We start from the raw sequence: 24,952 nt of genomic DNA, 5'->3' as shown, positions 1-24,952 counted from the left end.
TGAGGTAGCACGTTGTCTGCAAAAGCATCTCAGGGTAATTACTGTAGGAAAATAGAGTTTTTATGAGCAATGTATTTTTATTTAGATAAAAATATAACCTATATATAAAAACATACATGCCTGCATTTAAGAGTTAGAAGATAACGCCTTGAGCAGAATTGAGTTACCACAGAATGGACTCGCATACAGAATGATGCTTACAAGAAAAATAGGAACATGGTAAAACTGTTTTCTTTGCTGTGAGACAATTTGGGGAATTACTAGGGAGAACAGCAAATATTTTTCAATAGGTAGTAAGAGTCACAAGGCCTGACATATTTCATTTGACATGTTACAGATACAGAAATAGTCTCTGCCTGGTAATTCAGACTTCCTCAGCTAGCCAAGAAACTGTCTTCCTCTCTGCATTTACTTCTTTACCTCACATCCAGATGATAAGATAGGGTGTACCTTGTATCAGCTTGATGAAGTCAGCAATAATGCACTATTCCCCAGCTAAATTTCTGATGTTTTCTAGAGCTGAGGTAATTTACAGGGTCAAGAACACAGTATGTTCCACACTAGACAAAAAGGAACGTAAGATGTACATGTATTTGGCATGAAACTTTTGTTAGCTGGGATGTGGTCAGTGACTCCAGTTAGCTCTATACCAGGCCACCTGGTATTTCTCCAAACAGGAGTAATTTAGGAAAATGTGGTTATTTTAATCAAATCCATTTGCAGACCATAATTTAAGGATGTATACCAGTATCTTTCAGGAACAGTGGGATCATTAAAAACTTTTGGTTGGGAAAATCCACAAAGACTGGGAGAACACCAAGGAGTAGTATTTCCAGAAGGAACAAAAACTTACTGGCAAGAATTAACAACAGAAGAACAGTAAAAATAAAATGGATATATATGAGGATAGAAGAGAGAGAAGAACCAGCAGTGGGGGAAAACTTCAGAACATTAGAAAAACTAATAGCAAAACTTGACACACAGTACTTAATATAAGCGAAAGGGTGCTATGCAATGATAAATGGCAGTAGCAGCAGCAAAAATAGTTCTAGGAAAAGAATATTTCACTAGGATATGCTTAATACTGGAAAAGTTTAATAATTCTTACCCATTATCTAGCCTGTCTTTTATGGGTACTTAATCCTTTTAGACAAAGATGGAGGTAGACTGGATGGGGCAATGGATTTTTAAGCTTGACGGAACCTCTGTTTGGGAAGAGTCCAAGAGATATTCCTCATACTTTACTGACCCAAAGTGTGTCCACTAGTCCACCCTTGGAAAATCATAACCAATCAGATCTGTGTATAAGGACTGTTTAAGGATACTTTATTCCCTTTGAAATTTGTTTTGCTGTATGGAGTGCGAATGATGAAAGGACAGATGGCATTCTTACTGCAGCAGATGGAACATCTCTTCTGTGAATGTCATTGTTGCCCAGGTGAAGTGAAATCCCAGCTGTATTAATGCAGCTCTTTCGGGTAGCAGTGCATTGCATCACCGATAAACCTGAGAACTGAGAAAATAGATGCAAATTTAATTGCATGATTTATCCAGACATATGACTAAGAGTCAAGTGATTTCATTTCAGCACCTGTCTTTGGCCTAGCCTTTTTTAGTTTTAACCTTCCTGTGCCTCAGTTTTCTTACACAATCAGAAAACAGGGTTATTTTACTTTTAACATCTTGAATTCCTTCAGATAGAAAAGAAAGTATGAGCTCCTCAGAATACCAAGATCAAAAATATCACAGGAATTAGTTGGTTAGAGAGTTTATAGGAAGGAATTGCTAGTCAGAGAATATGATTATGTGATTTATTTAATTATTTATGGCTTTATTACTCCCCATAACAGTGCTATCCTCAAGCCAAGTAGGAACACATGACATAGCTTCAAATTCTTTTCTTCTACCCAAGATAGCTTCATTCAATGAGCAGTGTGACTCCTTTTCTTTGGCCCTTTGTTAAAATACCCTAGTTTCTCTGCTTCTACTGCAGGTTCCTTGTAATACTTAATGACCTTCTTAGTTGAATAAAGAATTATTTTTTCCTATAAAATGGTTTTTACCCTCCTCATGATTGACTACACTTTTGGTTTTAATTTTCCTATCAAGCTTTCTCACCTTGAAACTATGCTGCAATGAACAGCAGTGTTTTCTTGTCACTTCTCTCACTAGTCTGAAATGGTCACAGTACCACAAAAGGCAGAGGTGAAGGAGGCAATACATTTAATAATCCACTCATTGGGAAAGGACGCCCTGACTCATTGTATACCTTTTTTACAATTCAACTGGCTCATAATAGGATATTACACTATAGAAAGCAATTTAGATAGAAATACCGTGCAAATTCTCAAGTAAGAGAGAGCATTTTAATGGTAAACAAAAGTTTAGAGGATCCTGTATTAGCTATATGGACAGTACTGGCAATTACCATGAATAGCTTTTAATAAACTCACCAAGTCAAGCAGCACAACTGCAAATATCACAAATAGGCAACAATATCTTCTCCTTAGAAGCAAAACCTAAATACTCCCTACTAGGCACAACAAATCTTTTATCCCTTCAAGGTGCAGCCTCATTGGCTCTCCTGACTCTATTCAGGTGTAACAGTTGACAGGGAATGCTTAAAGGGCCCCTGTCTTCAGTACAGGGATAAAATATCTTGTTCAAAATTAGACAGATTTCTCCCCTGCTATTAATTATGTCTACACCGAAGAGTTTTGAAAGTCTTAACTCATTACATGAGCCTCAGAGAATATTTTGGTTGAAATAGCAAGGTTGAAAATTATTACTGCGTAAACCACTGCTTTCAAGAGTACTGCAGTTCTCTTGGCAGTCCCACCCAGCTCATCATTAGGTTAAGTCTGAAGGTCACTTAGAAAAATCCTAGCTTGAATTCAGATGTCCTCAAACAGGTCAAAAGAAGGATTCTTATGTGTAAGGTAAGAAAGATTAGGACTTTTTAATGGATTTTCTAGAAATGCTGAGAAGCGAACAAAGCAATGAAACTATCCAAGCACTATCAAATATTTTCAGCTGGTCTCAGAAATGATTAATGGGGTGAAGGGTTCTAAGTCAAACTCTGCTTAAACTTCAGGGATGTTATTTATCGAGCATCCTCTAAGAAGTGATTTTTACGAGTTTATGCTGTTTGTACATGAGTTGCCCCACTTCTTGATGTACATCCAAAATTTTAAAGATTTCAGCAAAAGGATTCTCTAGAACCTTGTTATACTCTGAATGGATGGATTTTTCACCAAAACAATGAAAAAACATCAGTAAGAATTATGCTGATAGATCACCTGATGATTTTAAAAAATACTGAGATTTTTCTCAGAGCCTAATTTTTCGCAGGCATGAGCCAGACAGATTTTTGTATTGATAATAATAACACTCATTCAGATTTTATGAAGATAATAAATGGGAACACACTCCCCTTTACTCTTACTGAGTTGCTCAGTTGTAATTGCTAAAGACTGAAGTATTGAAGTGTCTGAATGCTGATGAATAAACTGGGGAAGATGATCTGGAGCAAATACACAAAACTTCACAAGTATTATCCAGTTAAGTAACTGTCATAGCACTCATTAATAACCACACTAGAGACACATTCAGTATCATTTGAATTATTTATTTTTTTTAAGTGGACAATTTAAATGTTGATGTTATTTAACCATTTTGTTTGAAATTTCTTAGAGCCCTTGGCTGAGATTTCTTGCCCTAATCATAATACATAGGGGGAACAAAAGTAGGTTATTTTCCAGTGTGCATGTATGTCTGTGTCTCTGTGTATGTATGTGCTTTACAATTATCAAACATATATTTACACACCAACTTTACACTGAAGTCTTTAAGAAGTCTTTTCTATGGCAGGGGAAAGAATCAACTGACCAAATACTTAGGTCTATATGATCCATTTGAGATTTTCCAGTATAGTCCCACAGAGCTTCTTATGCATTCAAACTTTTGAAGGAATGTTAATCCATCCAGTAGTGTTTCTTTATGAGATGAAACCTGGAGCTGAGGAATGCATCTCTTCAGTTTCCTTAACTTCACTAAACTGTAAATAATTTAAATTATTAAATTGAAATACCAAGACATTTAGTTATTGTTCATATCGCTCATCTTTAACCTTCTAATAATACAGCACATTTTAAAAATAATTTTAAAAACCAAAAAAAAAAAAAAAAAGAAATAAAAGACTTTGGAGGCTATATACTACACAATCTCCATAGCTCCTGCTGCTTGGGAAATCTGTTACAGTATTACAATTCCCAGAATGCAGTTGGAGCAGTGGAACAGAATTGGCTGTTGGCAACTTTCACATTCAGCAATCCAGACACTACAACAATAATTTTAAAAATTGCCTTGTGATTTATTTTGTTTATATCTGTATTAAAAAAGGAACACTAACCTACTTAAATATAGTTTGGTTTTTGTGAAACACCACAAGATTTGGCAAAAAAAGATGTAAAAGAAGTTTGATGTATAAAACTCCTTAATAGTAGAAGAAACACTGACCTTAATTTGGCCTATTCATAGATTAATTTTATGTAGTTTTGCTGCATATTTGAAGCCTTCAAGTTCAGAACGAGCTGCTTGTCAGGCTGGAAATCACACAACAGTTGCACACCAACAATTCCTTTAACAGGCAAGGTGATAAACAGTAAAGCAAAGCAGAAATGTGTACGTAGTATGTGCTATGAGTCATGTGCACACATGATGTATAGGTATATACTGTTTGTGTGTACCACTATTGTGGGTGCATGCCCATTCTCTACGAATTTAAGTAGTATTTTGTTAAAACTCGCCTGTTCTGTAGCCTCTGCTTTGAACCAGCTTTTTCTCACAACAACCATTCTGCTCTATACCCTGCACGCAAGTTCATCTGTCACTCACCAGCTTTTTATCTTTGTGTCAGTAAACTTTTAGGACAACTGGATGAAGAATTATTTCTTACACACAACATGATAACACTCCCACTGTAGGAAACAGAATGAAACAAATGGAATAAAAGTGCAGTGACTATGGTGAAAAATTATCCACAGAGTTAGGCCTCGATCTCTTTCTTTGTTTTAGTTTGTTGTTTTGTTTTTTTTTTTTTTCGCTAGGTGGGGCGGAATTGTGCGGGGTTTTTGGAGAGCAGGCTTTCTCTCTCCAGAACATGTATTTGTGAAAAATGATGTAGCAGGTTAAGGGGGCATAAGAGGAACTGTGTACGTACATCAGATTTCCCCTTTTCTCTCCTTGGGCTACTAAGCATTGCCCCATTTATTTAAATGAGAAGTGGCAGTGGTTAGCCCCTTTTTTATCACTTCAGCAAAACAGATTAAGCCCAAGGATTCTTAGCAGAGGCCAATATATTTGAGATTGTTCTGAATGATGACATCTGTCACTGCATCAAAGACAAATTGTATGTTACTGGTATCAGTGGCACAGGTAAAGTGTGAGTAGATCTCCTTGGTCTCCTTGTTGCGATTTAAGTCCTCAAACTGGCGTTGGATGTAGACTGCTGCCTCTTCATAAGTGTTTTGGCCTTTGTATTCAGGAAAGCAGACTGTTAAAGGTATGCGTCGGATTTTTTCTGCCAGCAGATCTTTCTTATTCAAAAAAAGAATGAGGGAGGTGTTGATAAACCAATTGTTGTTGCAGATGGAATCAAAGAGACGCAAACTTTCTGCCATTCGACTCTGTAGGAGAGGAAACAACGGTGTCAATAACAGTGTTCCAGCATAACAGGAAAGCACACAAAATATGTCTGTCAATGAGCAAAACCTGTTTTTAGAGACATTTTTTGTTTCATTTGGTGATGGTCCATCTCACCTGACCATGAATTACAGGGACCTTAATTCATTTATTTTGATACACTACATTTCTTCACAGACATCCTTTTATCTTTTAAAATACTTGGCAACTACGGAGGAAAGATTAAAACTGAAGACTTAGAAACTATAGGTGTAACTTGAGGAAACATGGTTGTGTTCAAACTTAGGTTATCCCTATAAACACCTTCTTTAATAAAAGGAATGAGTAATTCCTAAGGATTTCACACTGCAGAAACATTCTGTTTAAAGTTTTTTAAAAAGAAGGAGCCACTAAGGTACAATGGTAACATTGCATCATTAGATGTGTAGTTTAGCACATCATACATACTCTGAATTTTTTCCTTGCCTTTCTTCTCCTCATTGTGTAATGGTGAGCTTGAAAGAATATACAAGAACCATGTTCTACTCACACTGGTGAGCAGACATAAATTTGTGTATTTATGGGGGAAAGTTCAGTTTAGTCAGACATGTTTAACATCTTTGTGTCTGCTACCCTGTAGGTAGACTCCATTGATGAACAATTTAGGATGACAAACACAGTTACATATTTGGAAATAACAATTCGATGCTGCTATAAACTGAAAGCAGAAAGGTCTGTTAGAAATCAATGGCTGTCTTGAATTGTCCTGATGTGCTGCTGCCGCAACACTCTCAGGGTGCAGCTGGAGCTGTCCATGGTACCCAGTGCTCTTGGCAGGCAGCTTTTATCATTTGGTTTATACTTATAAATAGGTGTCAACAGATGCAATGTTTGGAATAGAAAATATTCTAGATGATTAAAATAAATAGCAGTCATTCTTTGTGCAATTATAATGTGTATCAAATAATATATTCTTTCTACCTAAGACATGTGCCATAGCACACAGTGGCAGGGTTCTTGCAGTGCCAGCAGGTACAGCAAGTACTTCAGAAGTTTGCTTACTTTGGATAGTGAGTGTAAAACTATTATGACACTTCACTATGTTGTAACATTCCCACCTATACTTCTGCAATAATTGCAATAATTCTTCTAATGTTAACTTGTAATGAACTTGCTGTTTTGAATGCTATTAGCTACATTTCCCATATAGATCACTCTGCAGGTATTGCACTCCTTTGTATACACAATATTTTAGGTTTATAAAAACCTTATGCATACATCATGAGTCGCCACAGTGGTCCAGAGTAAAGGTACAAAAGGGATTTGGGATATTAAAAAAAAAAAAAAAAGAGTATATTTCACTTAGAAGATTATTTGCAAATATTCCATTTGTCTGGCTTCTGTTCAGAGGGAATGAAAGTAATCTAGAGTCTGGGTATTTTTGTTGATGTTTGACTGTGAGGGATTCTGGCCAGTTTTCCTGTTCGGAAAGCGGAGAGGATGAGTTTCACCTTCAATAGAAGTAACAGTATTTTGGGACTAATTCTCCTGAAATGTGTATCGGTTGTGTCTAGCGTATCTCCCTTTACGTCATTAGAGTCACTCCATATTTCAGTTGGAGAGATGAAGAAAGAAGAATAGAAAATGAAACTATCTTGTTATTAATTCAAAGGAAATTTGCAACAGTATTGATCATGATTATTATACTAAAAGAGTATCCTGAAAAAGTTACCCCTTAAAAATGCACAGTTGCTGAACTACTGGCAGTTTTCCTAAACTTTTCAAATTACTTCGTATGCTTTCGTCATTTTATTTGTGTCGCTATTCCTTTCCATTTGCTATGGACTGATTGACTCAGAATCACATCCTCTGTTCTCAGAGTTCCACAAAGGCATTGATTTAGTGATTTTAGTGACTAATTCTGTGTTTACAGATTAAAAACAAGACTATTGGCAGTTTCAAAAGCTGCAGGAGCACAGGGGCACACCATGATGGCTGGCACTGCCACAGCAGCAGTATATAGCCATGTTAAAATCTAAAGTAGAGCCTCTTAAGGCATACTGAAATATAAACAAATTGACTCAATACCTATATTTGGTTGTGATTTTTTTGTTTGTTTACTTCTTCCTTTGTAAAGGTGGGGTTGTCTAACACTTGAGCCTACTTTGTGTACAGACAGATTTATAGGTGTAAAAACGTGGCTTTAAAAATCTGTTTGAGGGTTTATATTTTAGTATCACCATGAAAATCCTGTCACAACATATAACCCACCCCAAAACATCATAGGTCTGCTTCCAAATAATCATCGTTTTCTTTCCTTCTCTGAATTTGTAGCTGATAATAAAACCACACAAGAAATTTTTAGTTCTGTTGAAATGCTTTTCCTATTAATTGTTAAAAAAAAATGGTTTAGAGCTAAATCTAGGGGTTTAGCCGATTCTCTGAACATTCATTCCAACAGGATATTGCATTTTAAGAGGTTTGTGTTTATTACTATATTTTGTAGTGAATCATAATAATGTCCCTCTACTACCAAATCCTCAGCTGGACTCTGTAGTTAAAGGACAAACTCAGAGAGTTAAAACCTTTCCATAAATTGTGAAATGCAATGACTGTGTACAAGAAGACCAACAGTTTTCAGTTATTGTAAACTTGGTTATCATGATGTAAAGAAAGAATTCGTAAACTGTGGCACCTGCCACCTAAGGAATTTCTTCTTCAACGTAATATTATTTTTATTATATTATTTGAATATCTGAAAGTTATACAAATCTTAACTAAACGAAATAGAATTTATTTTAGTTAAAATGCAAACAAGTTGATCAGGAATAATTTCCTACACAGATGCATGCTGTATTACACCAGTGCAAGACTATGGTTTTATGCCATAAATGCTTGATAAACCTTCGAAAATGAACCCCACAAATCCGTTTCATGACTTAACTATAATAGCAAAAGTGGAAAAACGCATCACTGAGCAATGAGGAAATAAATAATTCAGAAAGGAAAATCCAACTCTTAACTCTCAGTAGGATGTCATCCATATAGTTATTAAAACTTTAGGGAAACAGAAATAGGCAGCATCTATTTCATATGAAGAGCATATGAGAAAACTAACTGTAGTTGCTTCAAATTTTTTTTAACCTGTTAACATGGAGACATGAAACAGTGCTCAATATCACTTTCCACATGGAATTATATGACAAACGTATAAATCCAAACCCAAGAGAAAACAGTACACATGGCAAGACAAGGCCTGTATAAATTTTAAGTAGTGGCTTGTGATTTGCGCAGTGCATCAATCACATTTCAAACAGCAATGCGTGATGTGTCTCAGGTTTTTATAGCCAGATGACATCTTGATATAGCTGAAAATCTTAAATAAGAAGTGATATATCCACAGGTCTAAGATGAAGGCTGACATTGAAACTGATCCTAAAGATACATGATGTATCCACTCACGTAGTCCTATCCTAACGTAACAGGCTCATTCCTGGTTTTCTAAAACTCCTGTACATATTATAGGGAAAGTGAACTAGAGAGGGTTAAAGCTTATTATAATAATAAAAATGATAGAATAAATTATTGTACTACTCCTAAAGGAGTTACACAGATTTTCTATTAACATGAAGGAAAAGTAATGGTAGGAAAAGGCACTGTTCTTCTCTGCAGTGTCATTTCCAGTTCAGGAATCCTGAATGGAGAAGCTATCCAGGTGGTTAGAAAAAATGTGCTGCTGTAATTCCACAGTCATACACAAGCTGGGGTATAAGCAAGATAATGCCAATGCCTTATCCAGATGGCCTTGTTGGGAGCTAATTGCAAATTCTTCTCTGAGCATGAGAACAAGGAATTGGTTGCTTAAGGGAAAGAACATGCTAAGGAACAGATGGCTGCTTCTGTTCTTCCAATAATTTGCAAACATACAAACATCCCTGGTCATGCTCTGGAACAGCAGAGGTGTGCTTAGCAGGAAAAAGTTCCAGGACAATGAAGAGTTTAGAAGGAAGACCCTCTTAGTCAGTAAATAGAAAAATCACTTGGTAAGTGAAGCCAAATTGAATGTAGCATCTTCTCACAGCTTTCACATTAAGACTTTCTGGTCACAGTTGAGAGAGCTCTGAACTTACAAATTAAGAACTATGAAGAAAGAAACTATCACAAATAAGAGAATTAACTGCTATTTGTATTAAATACCAAAGTACTTTCTTTCCATCATTATTTGTCTTTCATCATTATTTTAAACCTGGTTGGCACTTGAGGATTGTGAAAGCATCAACTAAACTAAATAAAATTTATCTTACGTAAACCATAAACAAAGATGAATAAAATTAGTGCAGGAATGGTGTTTGCTTTCCAGAAAAGTTAGAATATCTTTAAATGTCAGCAAATCTTGGAAGAAGCAGTGGAAGCTGTTGCTATTTTCCTGTAGAGACTTTTCCTTATGATAGTGGCTGGCATTTAGATACGCTGGTAGCTATAAGCTATTTCACAAAACGCCATGAAGCTTTTCTTTCCATTTCAGATGTGTTATTTTGAGACCTCCAACTTAAGAACCTCTAAAGAAAGCAGGTGAAGTTAAAGTATTTGAAGAAGGGGTAAGGGGGCAAAGAGGTAGTTCAATCTGTTGGATGTAAACACTGGGCTTTCCTTAAGATTACTATACAAAAAAATAATTGAATTTGTCCCGCAATAATGACAGTCTACAAAATAAATCTAAGGAAATACCACTGCCCAAGACAGTCATTGTCAAAGCAATTCTGGAATTCACACCATGTTTGAATAAATATGTAATAAGAAGGCAGAGGAAAAGCAAAATAATTTTGCAGAAGAAAATATAGATGATGCAGAAAGCAAAGAATAGCTTGGGTAAATAGAAAGAGATACTTTTTTGTTTAAAAAAAGCCTAGATTGAGTGCCAGATGAAAGGTCCTTTCTGTCTAGCAGTTGGACAGTCCTGATTGAATGCTGGGTAAGAAAGACTTGATTCAAAAGGAAAAAGACTATTGCATAATTCATCTTCTGTTCAAAGAAAGAAGACTTCTACAAGAATGCACAGGACCAGATAGCTATGTGTCTAAATTGGGAAAAATGATGATAATTTCATGAGTTACAAAAAATTATTACTTTCATCTAAAATGAAAAAGAAACTTTTGGATAGAAGTAAATAGACAATCTAATTCACTCTACATATCTCTCAAATAAAAAAATTAAGAACCTCACTGAGGCAGGAATAAACCAGGATACAACACTCTTCCTGTGTTGTCCTGTATATACCTGTTTCCAGCTTTGGCTCCTCCCAGAGGGGACAGGATAACCAGGGGTTTGACTAGGTAAAATTGTTTTGCCTTTCTAAACTCTTTTCTTTCCAATCCTATGATCCCAAAGTTCTCCTGGAAAATGCTGCAAATTCTAAAATGTCAAAATTAGGGTGAAATACAAAGGCAAGTCCTTTTGTGGATTCATTAAGAAGTGTTCTTAAGTCACACAGCATCTTAACTTATTCTACAAGCAGACAAACTCATTATCCCATCACCAAGGTAACGTTCCAGTAGTCTAAAACCACTGCAGGAATTCCTGACAAGTTATGTGGTAAACAAAACAGGAAGGAGGTCAGGATAAACAGCTATGTCAATATAGCACCTGTCATAGGGATATGTACACGCATGTGAGAATGAAGACCTTGGGCCCACTGTTAGGAGAGGATCTGGTTCAAGACCATTTTAAAAACCTGAACATACACAAGTCCATGGGACCTGATGAAATCCATCCACGGGTCCTGAAGGAGCTGGCAAATGAAGATGCTAAGCCCCTGGCCATCATATCTGAAAAATCATGGCAGTCAGGTGAAGTTCCTGATGACTGGAAAATAACCCCCATTTTCAAGAAGGGGAATTACAGACCAGTCAGTCTCACCTCTGTACCTGGCAAAATCTTGGAGCAGATTCTCCTGCAAGGCATGCTAAGGCACATGAAAAACAACAAGGTGCTTGGTGACAGCCAGCATGGCTAAGGGGAAATCCTGCCTGACCAATTTGGTGGCCTTCTATGATGGGGCTACGGAACTGATGGACAGGGGTAAAGCAGTTGATGTCATCTACCTGGACTTGTGCAAAGCATTTGACACTGTCCTGCACAACATCCTTGTCTCTAAATTGGAGAGATGACATCCTTGTCTCTAAATTGGAGAGACATCAATTTGATTGATGGACCACTCGGTGGATAAAGAACTGGCTGGATGGCCGCATGCAGAGTTGTGGTCAATGGCTCAATGTCCAGCTGGAGACCAGTCATGAGTGGTGTCCCTCAGGGACCGGTGTTGGGACCGGTCCTGTTCAACGTCTTTGTCAGTGACATGGACAGTGGGATTGAGTGCGCCCTCAGCAAGTTTGCCGATGACACCAAGCTGTGTGGTCCGGTTGATATGCTGGAGGGAAGGGATGCCATCCAGAGGGACCTTGACACGCTTGTGAGATGGGCTGATGCCAACCTTATGAAGTTCAACCATGACAAGTGCAAGTTCCTACACCTGGGTCGGAGCAATCCCAGCCACAGATACAGGTTGGGCAGAGAAGAGATTCAGAGCAGCCCTGCAGAGAAGGACTTGGGGGTGTTGGTTGATGAGAAAATGAACACGAGCCGGCTTCAGTGTGCGCTCGCAGCCCAGAAAGCCAACCGTATCCTGGGCTGCATCAAAAGCAGCGTGACCAGCAGGTCGAAGGAGGTGATCCTGCCCCTCTGCTCTGCTCTTGTGAGACCTCACCTGGAGCACTGTGTGCAGTTCTGGTGTCCTCAGCATAAAAAGGACATGGAACTGTTGGAACAAGTCCAAAGGAGGGCCATGAGGATGATCAGGGGATTGGAGCACCTCCCGTATGAAGAGAGGCTGAGAAAGTTGGGGCTGTTCAGCCTGGAGAAGGGAAGGCTGTATGGAGACCTCATAGCAGCCTTCCAGTATCTGAAGGGGGCCTACAGGGATGCTGGGGAGGGATTCTTCATTAGGGACTGTAGTGACAGGACAAGGGGTAACGGGTTAAAACTTAAACAAGGGAAGTTTAGATTGGATATAAGGAAAAAATTCTTTAGTGTAAGGGTGGTGAGGCACTGGAATAGGTTGACCAGGGAGGCTGTGAATGCTCCATCCCTGGCAGTGTTCAAGGCCAGGTTGGATGAAGCCTTGTGTGGCATGGTTTAGTGTGAGGTGTCCCTGCCCATGGCAGGAGGGTTGGAACTAGATGATCTTGAGGTCCTTTCCAACCCTAACTACTCTATGATTTTATGTGTCATCTATTTCTTTCCTTCCTACCAAAATTCCTTTTACTGTCTTGCACATTTAAGAGGATGCAGAAAGGTGGAAAACTAACATAACATGTTATGTATATAGGTATACTTTATGCCACTGCAATAAAGGGAAATTGAAGGGGATGATAAAAGAAGGTTTTACAGTAGATGAACCTCTACTATGAAATGAACACATAGAAGGCTAAGAACCATTGATGTTATGAAGTGGAGCCTTGAAGAAATCTCACATGATTTTGGATAGGAAGATACCTATTTATATGGTGAGGGCAAAAAAAAGTTTGCTTCTAGTTTTTTTAAACAGATTCATCCTCAAATTAGGAGGAAAAATTATACTAGCAAACAAAATCTATAAACTACCAAATGAATTCTTCATTATTTTAAAGGTAATGTCCTGTAATATTTTCTACTTACAGTTTGTAGGTGAAAATGTAGAAGAGGTAGAGGAGGCAGTAGTCAATATTGATAGCTCTTTTTCAGAGAAGAAAGGGGAAATAAACCTGAGAAAGCAGTCCTGCAGCATACTGTGTCCCTTGATGATTTCCTGTGGAGTATTACTACTGTCTTCACAGCAAATTCTGCAGATAACTAAATCTGGCAGCATGAACGAGAATTACATGGGGACCTTTAGTCTTGGCTATTGTACAGGATGACAATGAAACCATTATGAATATTTTATCACATATGATCTCTGTAACTGGAAAATAATTGTAGTGTTACTAAGGCTTACTGTGGTCTAGACTACACAAAGCAGATTTAATTGGGACTATTACTTTAACGGAGTCCTGAACATTTGTCTTTGAAAACTGATTCCTGCAATTTTTTAGGTGTGCACTGAAACAGCAAGTCACGTCTGTAGGAGTATGTGATAAGTTAAGCATTGTTATGTATTAGATACATATGGGTGCCAGTGACAGACTGGGGTAAACCGCTCTTTAGTACTATCTATCAAAACTGTTTTATATTCCTAGATCAGGAACAATACAGATTTGTTAATCCTAGTGAGTATAGTCTGACACCAAGCTATGATTATACTAAGGAGAGTGCCTGAGCTAAGAAAGAAGTTTGATTAAATTTTCTGACAGCAGGATTAGATTTTGATCCCGGGGATTTCCAAGTAAAGGAACAGAACAACAGGTACTGCTGCTAGGACTTAAAAACTAAAGGGAACCTAAAGAAAGGATATATAGAAAACTCCTGGAAGTACAGAGGAAAAGGTTACTGGGTTCAAGGATCAGAAAGAGTATGGCATTCATCATTTAATAGCAATAATGGAAGATCCTGATAAAGGCTACTGGAGTATATCTGGCCAAGGTATTAAAGGCTGTTCCACTACAAGGAAGGAGGCAGAAACAGAAGTGGAGAAATACATGTAGATTGAGTTATTGCTTGTGAGTAGCTCTACATAGTTTCTAAGCAAACTGAGGTAAAAAAAATAAATATATTTAGAAGTTATAACATGTGCATGTGATCAGTGTCACTTCATATTTATATATATATTTATCACTTCTCATAGGAGAATTACAAGTCCAGAGAAAAGTTCTAGAAAAAGCTCTGTTCAGGAGAATAGAAATATGGAGCAGTCAGTACTGCTCCTGTGCCTGACAGAACAGCAACACAAGTCAACATTTCTGGGAATGAGTAATCGGGATAGATTGGCAAAAGAAATGCTACTACAGCTATGCATGCCAACGAAAGCTAAAGTGACAATGGGCCAACATATTTAAACCTCAAAATTACACAGATAGAGTCCATAGAGCATGTAAAAGTATACAACATACATAGTATCATAGAATATACCTCCTTTCACAGGTCTCCATTTAATCATTTAAGTGGGCAGGTAACTTGTTTTTCTCCTTCAAGGAAAGCTTGCTGGTTCAGGTGCTCAGCAAACAGCTGTTACCACTCTCCTTTTACCACCTCAAAGGTCAACAAAGCTTTATATTACATAAGTCTCCTGATGTTAAGAGTTAGGAGAGCTTGTACTGTGCTTCTCTGTGTATTATTTTTAGGGGCAAGCAGTTTTAAGAGGGCAAACCTGCCATAAAAAAAATATAAGAATAAATATTCAGTGTCTTCAATAGTGCCAGAAAACTAAGATTTCCAGAGCACAAATTAAGATAGTTCTTAATTTAGTTCTAAGAAACAAATTAACAGCACGTAATACCTATGCTTGCTCTTCTTTTAAGCATTGTACAATATTCCAAGCAAACTGCATATTTCTGGAGTTTAGAAAAAATCTAGTTTAAAAACGTTTTCTTGTTAAAACCCTATTAATTTAAAATTTCACCATTCTTGATATCCAGTTGCATGAACATCAATAATTAAAAATATCTGGGTGTTTTATCCTTAGATTGAGTTTTATATATAGTAATGCAGGCCAGGGACTTTATTTCTGATAATAATGGTTCATTTTATTTCAATGCTTTCTCACTGTTTCCAAGTGTGGTGGGTTTTTTGGTTTTATTTTCTTTCAGGCCTTTAGATTACTTGCTTAGCTTAAGGGAAAAGCAGCATTTGAAGCACACATCCAACATAGCTGAAATGTTGCTTAGCTACAAAAAAAAAAAATGTGGTCCAGGATTTAGCTGTCCTCATCTGAGACCTTTAAGCCTAATATCAGCCTTCTGTGTCTAGGCAATAAGTAACTTAATGCACTGACCTGCAAGGAGAGGCTGAGAGAACTGGGCTTGGTTGAGCTGAAGAGAAGGCTAAAGGGTGATCTAACAGCCTACAATTACTTGATGCATAGTTGCAAAGATGATGCTGCTAAACCCATCCAAGCAGTATCAGATTAAAGAGTTAGTGGCCATGAGCACTAATTGCAGCTTGGGATGTCCAGATTTGATGTCAGGAAACATTTTCACTAGAAGATGAGCATAGCACTGGGATAATTTGCCTAGAAATTTTGTGAAATCTTCATCCAGAAAGGTTTTTCTCATTCAACTGGACAAAACTGTAGCCAGCCTGATTTACTGTTGGCAATAGTCCAGACCTGCAGAGATCACATCCAGCCTCTTTCTGTAATTCCATGAATTGTAAAAACAGAGTTATAACTGAATACACACATGAGAAGTCAATTAAATGCATGCAGTTCTGAGCAAATCTCTAACTTTTCATCCTGAAGAGGCAAATTAAAGTATAAGGACTATCCTTTTGATGGAAAGAGTTACACTACACTCAATATCCTGTTGGTGAGACAGAAAGAAAAGGAAATAGTCAAAGAATGGAGCAGTGGCCTTTGTGGAATACCAATTTTGTACTGTTTTCTGCTCTTTCAAACTATTAAAATACTGCAGAAATCTGCATGAGAACTACATGAAAATATGCAAGCAAAAGAAAAGTGTTCATTCATTGTTGCAGACTGTTGGCTAACTGAGGTTTTGTATTGTTTACCTAACCCAAGCTCCAGCTGATAGATTATGTGTAAAGAAACAATTTTTCTTATTGCACCTTCTTTTCTAATACCTCAGGAGCGGGCGGGGAAAAGTGTTAACAGGGTCAGTATTGGTTCCTGTCACCCAGACAACTGTGTGCCTTAATTGCATATATAAGAGAATTTTTTATTTTTTTTAATGAAATAACTCCATTACTTTTTACCACTAGAATGCAGTAGCAAGTTTAATGATTTGGTGTAACAGAATAATGGCAGGGGGACAGACTGCAAAATCAAGTGCCTGCGAATGCCCTTTTCTCTGGATAAAGAACATTTGAAACCTAAAACATTGGACTGGACAAGAGTCCAACCTTATAAACTATTACAGAAAGAAAAGAGGACTTCTCAGTTAAGTAGGTTTTCATTTCAACACAGACAACCCCAGCTTTAAAACAGGACTTTCTGGATATTTATGAAAGCTCATACATATAACTGAGATGAGGGACTATTTCCAACAGTAGAATTAGAAAACATAAAGAACACCATCAGGAATTATCATAAGTACAGAATGACTATCATACCAAAAAACCAACAAACAAACAAACAAAAACCCACAAAAAAATCAAAGCCAACACAGTAGAGCTCATAAAATCATGAATTATGTTGAAATGGTGACTAGTGAATGGTTTTTCAACCATTTCTTACAATGCAAGAAGAAATCTCAAATTGTCATCTGACAGCAGACAAATATTCTTCTATGTAGTGCATAATTAAATGTAAAACTCTGTCATGAGGTATTAGAGAATAATCATAGTATAAGTCATAAAAGTGTAATTGGGTTCAAAAAGCAATTAAAAGGGCACTTAAACAGAAAGATGTTGATGCAATCTTCAGTCCGGTTATCTGGTAGGGTATACTGCAGGAAGTCTCAGTGTATGTTTGATCTGTTCCCATATTCTTTCCCAAATATCCACTGCTGTCGACAGCTGGACACAGACTACTGCTATTTCTCAGATAGTTTGACATCTGGAGAAGGACACATTTTGCCCTCACAGCTTAAGCAACTGAAACAGGGGCACTGGCTTTTCATTTTATTGCATCTTTGAAGATATTTTAGGTAGAATGCTTACGGAGTCTGGTGCAGCTACAGCTCTTGTGGGAACAATGACTATCGTCCCTTTTTATCCCACCTATGGTACAAGATTCATTTAGCATACTTCAGAAGGAAGTGGTTATTTCAGATCTGTTAGCAGCCTTGCCTATAATTCTATCATAGTTCTTGCCATCATGCTCGTATTTAGGTTGCTTCCTACTAACCTGGAAGAATCATAAAGGCTTTAGGGCACACAGGTCAGTGTTCAGAGTCAAGGATGAAAGAACAGGAAAAGCAAGCTAAATGAAAACATGCAAAGCAACATCCAACAGAGGGTCTAAATCTGGGTCTGATCTTAGCATCTTTTTTTGCATAAGCTGAGAGGAGTACTGCATGCAAAAGCAGCATGTTCAGCAGCATAGAATAAAAAAGAATCATGTCTTCATTTTCCATAAATTCTTCTGGTTTTAAGCAGCATTAGTGGAATTTAGATTAAATCAGTTTGGAGAGATAATTTCCATGAAATCTTTTTTCTGCTCTCTACTACTCTGATGCTTCTGGTGTCTCAGCTCTTACTGGAACCAACTTTCAAATGCTGAAATCAGAGCTGCTTATGTAGTACTACTCATGTAAACCTCGTGTTACAGGAACACATAGGGTTAATTCATTGAACCCTGTCTCATTCATCGTGCAGGATGGACAATGTCATGTGCTAGCCAGTATTTTTCTTTATTGTCACAACTCAAGTTACAGACTCATGCTTTACTATAAACTTACTATTTATGAACTGCTCAAAAGACAGAATTACTAGTTTCTTCTCAAGCTTATAATTATTGTCTCTGAATATTTCATTGGCTACATTTTATTTCCACATCATGTCAGATCAAGAGGTACTATTAAAAGCAATTTATAAATAGGGAATAATGCAATCTGTACAATGAGAAATTACAGTTAGAAAGAACCCAGTAATTCTAGACACCCAACCCAATTTTTAGGAACCTAATTTTTCAGCACATGTATTTATTTAACAAAGTTTAATAGGTTTTTCAAGCTATCACTGGTATCTGCTGTAGTTCTGAGTAATCAGACTTACTAGAAACAAAATCACAGGATCTCAAATGAGGTCCCTTGAAGAAACGTAAGAAAGAATGTGGGATTACCTATGAATGTTTTAACTTAAGAGACTGATTTGGAACCAAAAAGGAAGGAATGTGGACCTATGCCAGGACCCGCTACAGTTATTCGGAGTAGCCATATGAACTTTCTCTGTTTTCCTGTAATCCCATGTTCCACTAATTTGACATTTTCCTCCTTCTGCAACAGATGATGGCAGCATTCCTGTAGTTGCCAGTTATTTATCACATAAGCCCTCATTAATCGTAGCAACCCCATTATATTCATTGAATGAGGCAGAAAATCCATGGAAAGGACCCATCATCGCTATAAAGCCTGAATCAAAACACAGAGAAACAAGATATTCAAAATAAGGTTACACCAACAATCTTCTCCCATTTCCTAACTCAATTATTTGATTTCACCAGATCACTTAAACCCCACACCACTGCATCCTCCACCCACAATCCAAACTTACTCCCAACTTTCTCCCTGTTCCAGTTGTTCCTCCTCACACTTGTACATTCCAGGTGAGAAACAGCACCTGTGGAATTTTGTACTATTAGAGGCTGAACAGATATCCCTAAAGAGGATCCATTCCATTCAGATTAGCACAAGAATTTGCACAGTTCAAATTAATTCAGACTTGCAAGGGAATGAGAAAAAAACCCAAGTGTGAGGCAGGGGCTGTGCCAAATATTAAGGAGATCTTGTTAAAATTGTCAGATTTTTATTTTTTTTCTTTTCTAATAATGGGTGAAAACAGTTTTTCCACTTGCAAACAGATAACCTTTGTTTGAAAACTCAGCATACAGTGCACCATTTGAAGGGCAGAATTAATGTCTTCTCTCCCCAGCCTTCTCATCTCTAAACTGATACAATAAGACTCCTTAGTCATCTTGGTGTGTGTAAATGTATCTGCATCTGATAAAAGATCTTGGCTGTAACTATTTCTAAATTGATCCTACTGTACTATTCTAAAATTCCTTCTCTCCTACACTGGGGACAAGTTCTTGTGGTGCTTTACACTAATCCTGGAATTCACAGTGCTAGAAGATAAGGCTGTTCCTTTTCTGCATCCGTCACCAAATTTTAATCATTCATTATATATATATGAATTTTATGTACACTGGATTTTTAATTTTTTTTTTTCTAAATTATGGGATACCACATTACTTGGCACTTAATAATTCCAACTGAAATCGATAACTGTGATGCTTCAGGACTGACTGAATTACACACAGTGAGGGCCTGTTCACAAGGGAGTGTCTCATGGGCCTCTCCTGCCCTCAGAAGACAATAAAAACAGAATAATTTTGGTCCACTGAGTCTTGAACTTCGCCTAATCACAGAGTAAGAACTCAGGACGCCTTCTCCTCCAACCTGTTTTACATTGCATTAATTTTAAGTTCCTCTTCAGGTTTCCATGGAAATAGCAGAGAAGTGTGCTTATATTCTTGGCATTAAAATATTCGTAAAAAGAGAGAAGGAGATGGTTTGTATGGTAGATACTGTATTGCTGAAGCAGGCAGTCAAAAACTCAAGCTGTTTGTATGTAAAGGATCATACACATAAGTGAATGTATTCTGGGGTGAACAGCCCCAGAAAATATTCTTCACACAGAGAGGAGGAGGAATAGGTAGTATAACTGACCTGCAGAGAAAGCAGGGATTTCTACCTGCAACGCGAGACTTTCCAGAGTAACACAAAATAAAATACTGCTAAGATTTTACCAGTAGAAGTTGAAATCTTTCTCAAGGGAACAGAAGATGACTTAAACTTACTACAGGGGCACGTGCGCTAATGATCACATATGTCAACCAAAATGTCTTCTCTGATAAAAAATTGTATGTTTCTTGAAACAGAATTCTTGGGTTGCTGTCAACAACTAATATGTTAAAACCTTTAAACCCAAAGTAAAATCTATCTTCTTCATAGAAAAGTCTATAGAGAAAGTTCTGTTTTTATAAACATCAGTTTATAAACCTGATGTTTGAGCAGACCCATGAAAATCACATTAACAGCATTTTAGGTTTTCTAATTTAAAATAGGCAAGTTACAATTGATTGTATGTATTTAAAAAGAGACAGAAGCAGACTTTGATTAAAAACATACATCTAGTTGTCCCTGTAGTTGTACTATATGTGCTAGAAGTTCAATGAACTATATAATGAATATAAGACTGATTCCTCTCTGAAATCTTAATACTCATCATAGATGCAAGCCCACATTTACACATCAGGACCACAAAATGTAAACTATGAGCTATGCCAGAAGGATGTCTTCACTATCCCTGAATGCAGAAACATATATTCACCTTTCTTCATGATGGATATAGCAGGCTGGATGACTGCCATTCATCCTATATGCCCTTGCAGTAGCATTACACAGGTAACATGAAAAGTCTGCCTTAGCCTTTCCTGGGTTATTTCCAGCAACGTCTGCCAGAGGCCAGATGAGGTTTATGAAAGGAGAATAATGCAGACCATGGCTGAGCATAAAAAGAATCACACCTTTTTTTCTACCTAAAAAAAATATTTGGAAGTGTCCATCCTGAGTTGAAAAGGCATGACAACAGCCAAAATCTATCCCCAAGGAAATGACACTGAATCCCAAGTCATGCCTTCCTTTCTAATATTGTCTCAAGACAATTTGAAACATGGCTCTTTTTTTTATCTTTGTATTTGATATAACAGTATTAGGCAATGTCAAACTACACCTATAGTTGGCAAATACACCTTTGATCTCTTGCTTCTTATACATTGCACTTGTGACTATATGTAGATAGACATACATATGTCTGCAGCAGCAGAACTTATTTTTATTCCCATCAAGAAGGGTACTTTTTAAAAGAATTGATTTCCTTGAGTGCTTTCTTCACTTATTCACATTCACATTCCTGATCAATGCATTTTTCTATTTTAAATATTCATGTTTTGAAGAAGACATTGAATGACTTGAGTATAGCTTTTGTATTCCCTGAACAAGGTGACATTTCTTTGACTCCCTCTGGCCTTTTAAAGTTTCTCCTTGAGCAGAACAGCAGTGGTAACATCTTAGAAAAGCTGCATCACTCCCTTTTACTCAAGACGCCTCCACCTCACTTCTATTTGACTGTCACTCCAAAGAGAATTTATTAAAGGACTTCTTTACAACTATCATGCAGCTTAAATCTTGTCTTAGGGTGGATCACAGGATATTTTGTGGAATTTAAAGTCTGAATGGGAAGGACCCACTTTGACACCCATGGATTAGCTAGTTTAGCAAACAGTATTCAAAGAAAATCATAGTAATGTCTGTGTTCTGGAGTGCTAATACAGGATTTCTTGCTTGTTTTTTAAAATAGATGTCCTATCTTTTGCATTAATATTGAGGAGAGGGGAGGTGCTGGTACACAATAGTTACTGAAGTATACAGCTTATTTTGTAACCATGTAGTTTGTAAACATGAACGCTCAGTAACCTACAGGTTCTCTCCTTCCTCTACTAGCAAAAGGTATAATTAATTCCTTTTTATACTATATTTCATTTTGCTATTAAAGCTTACTACACCATTTCCTCTCTTAGAAGTGAATAGAGATACATTAATCTAATCTACATCTAAACATCCCTGGAAACAAACATACATCCTGTATTTCCATTTCTCATTCATTCTCAATATTTATATTTGCTACTTAATCAAATTTTCTTAGCTATATTCTGAATTTTCCTCTTTTTTAATTTTTATTTTGTGAAATTGTACTTAATTTTATAATCTTTGGGAATTAAATCTATCACCATAATGTGATAATACAGATCCATGACATTCAACTTCTCAGTGCAGATGTCTTCTAGGTCCGATCAGAGCTGCTCATATGAAATACACATGGCTTCAATTCAACATCCTTGTTTTCATAGGATGATAAAAACTAATCTTGTATTGCAAAGGTACTGCAAAAATTCTGTGGATGTGTTTCATATACTGCCCAGTGAGAAATTCTAACACTTGTATTAAGCTATAGCTCCTGATAAATTGACCTTGCCAGTGAAACTGGAAAAGAAACAACCCTACTCCTGCAGCGTAGTGGAACATCCCTCTGTTACACCGTCACATCTTTCTGTGAGGTCACGCTGTAAATGCAATCAGTGTAACTCCTCCAGCAAAAAAAAAAAAAAAAAAAAAAAAAAAAAAAAAAAAAAGCTAATTTCAGAGAATGTAAGCAAGCAGCATAGGAAAATAAAAGAAAGAAGGTTTGGAAGTCTAAATTAGACTGGTTGCCAAGGCTATGATGACATCCAGGCTACCTCTAAGCAATGCTTGAACAGATCAATACATAGTAAAACTAACATAGGATTAAAATCAGGTCTCTGCTATGTTTGTACAGTGTGGTGATAACTATATTATGTAAATAGTCAGCAAAGAGCACTGATAAAAAAGAAATCATCTTGCCTTTCTTTCCTTCCACCTACACAACCAACAGGATTTCTTCATGCTTCTGAAAATACTATCTGGGGAAGAAGCTGCCTGTATTCCCACCCTCCCTTGCACCAATACATAGTATCTATGTTTCCTGAGATCACCCAGCCTTGGTTGTGTGTTAGCTAGCAGGGGCAGGCTTCCCTTCTCCTTCCCCTACCCTCCTGCCTTCAACATCTCTAAAGTATGCATAATGGGTCCTACAACCAGCCAGATTTTATCTCCTCCTTTAGCATCCACACTCCTTTTGATAATTCTGTTACAATACTTGGCAGCAGTTATGGAATAACTGTGTACACCTCAGTGGATAGCCAAAAGAAACAAAGTTAGGACAGGATGGAAAAAACACAAAACTAGAAGTACTTAGAGTTATCTTTCGTTCCTGAAAAACTATTTCACATCTCCAAGCTATTAATGAAATTTTGAAGTCTCACCTGTATAAAACTTGCATTTCCTTTCACTTACTGCAAACGGAACATCTGCTACAAAATGCAATTAAAATTTCACCCCTTCAGAAAGACTCTCATATATTTCAAACCTGAGTACATTTACTGTTCTAAAATAACCATAAACCCCAACACTCTTTTAGCCATATAAATTCTAATGAAAAGCAGGAAATACACTGACTTATATATAGTTTTATTAATGACTCTTACTCAGAGTTACAGATATTTTAATATCTGTATTACAGATATTAAAATTAGAGAGTTACAGATATTTAAATCCTGAGCATTACTGAAATTATTCTAATAGTATAAACAACCATTTATAACCTAGGCGGTCAGTTTATCCTAACAAAAATATAAGCTCCAGTCTTTAAAAGACCATTCCATAGGCAGCCTCCACTATCATATTTGACCCCTGAGGAGAATGTAATACACATCTGTATTACAGAACCGGTATGTAATATGAAAGACAATTAAAAAAAATATATCTATGAAAACCAAACATTTTAAGCCTTGCTATCAGAGTATTTATTATGTAGAGACTGTGGCTTTCATTTTACAAGAATAAAGGTATTTTTAAAATAGATGTATGTAAAAATAAACACTTCAGTGTGTCAAAATAACAGCAGTAAAAGCCAAGAATGTTGTATTGACTTGTCTGCAGTTATTCTCAAAAAAACCTTTCAAGTCATAAGACCAGTACATACGACTGAAGGCCCATCAGGATGGTTATTTGTATCTTTAAAATCAGACTGGGTTTCATCATGTTTATCAGTAAATCCTTTTTTGAAAGACATTCAAAACAAGGGTATTGTGGTAATATAGCAGCCTGTTAAACCTATTATCTCAGCTGTACATGCAACAAATACCCTGCGATATTTTTATGCTACAGAAAGTGTTTAAGTAAATGTCTCTTTCAAGAAAATTTTTTTATAAGCCATACACATCTGCAACTGAGCCAAGCAAGACAGAGCTAGGAAGATTAAGCTATTGACGCAAGATGATAGAACAATCAAGAAAGAGCTGTTGAGAGAAGGCTTTTATAACCCAGAGAAGGAAAATTATTATAGAAAAGTTTAAGAATTGTTGTTGTACAGTCAGTATAGATAAGCTATTTTGACAGCAGCTGTGAAATTTAATAATTAACATTTAAAAAATAATACATATCCTTTCATATACAGTCCTGTATTATAACATCGCATATCAGGCCTCTAGGAAATGGGCTCTGTAATGGAAACGTATGACAAATACTAACACTGAATCAAGAGGATAATGTCAATAGGAACACGGAGGGTTTAGAGGAGGTATGTTTTATGTGTATAGGTCTGATGAACAAAGAGACAGAACAGCAGGACATGAAGCAACTATTGGAGATAAAATATTTTGAGTAAACATGTTCGAGGGTTTAGACAGCAATAGATCTTTCTGGAAGGTACATTTTTGTAGGTGGCAGTCACATTACACAGCTGTTTGCAAAGGCTGACTGTT

The 24,952-nt window shown here is 36.9% G+C and overlaps 2 protein-coding genes and 1 long non-coding RNA gene across 9 annotated transcripts in view; 1 reads left to right on the top strand and 2 right to left on the bottom strand.

Moving 5' to 3' along the window:
• Positions 1-24,952, top strand: part of RSPH14 (radial spoke head 14 homolog) — an 86,073-nt gene that overhangs the window by 6,024 nt on the left and 55,097 nt on the right. The window lies entirely within an intron of this gene.
• On the bottom strand, positions 39-2,513 carry LOC136021178 (uncharacterized). Of its 2 annotated transcripts, XR_010615692.1 has the most exons (3): positions 2,454-2,513; positions 1,326-1,513; positions 39-503 (listed from the first exon to the last, which is right to left on the bottom strand). It is a non-coding gene; the product is annotated as an uncharacterized LOC136021178 (long non-coding RNA). The 2 variants fall into 2 exon arrangements; XR_010615691.1 differs by lacking the exon at positions 39-503 and having other exon boundaries at positions 1,310-1,513.
• The window catches only part of GNAZ (G protein subunit alpha z), a 73,527-nt gene continuing 52,187 nt past the window's right edge, over positions 3,613-24,952 (bottom strand). For all 6 annotated transcript variants that reach the window (XM_065693105.1, XM_065693104.1, XM_065693106.1 and 3 more), the window contains one exon: positions 3,613-5,687. In XM_065693105.1, the coding sequence (XP_065549177.1) occupies positions 5,343-5,687 (345 nt within the window). In that variant the 3' untranslated portion in view covers positions 3,613-5,342. The remainder of the gene's footprint in view (positions 5,688-24,952) is intronic.

This window comes from Lathamus discolor, chromosome 12 (assembly GCF_037157495.1).
Source record: "Lathamus discolor isolate bLatDis1 chromosome 12, bLatDis1.hap1, whole genome shotgun sequence".
Taxonomy (NCBI): domain Eukaryota; kingdom Metazoa; phylum Chordata; class Aves; order Psittaciformes; family Psittacidae; genus Lathamus; species Lathamus discolor.
This window is presented reverse-complemented; position numbering and strand designations above follow the sequence as displayed.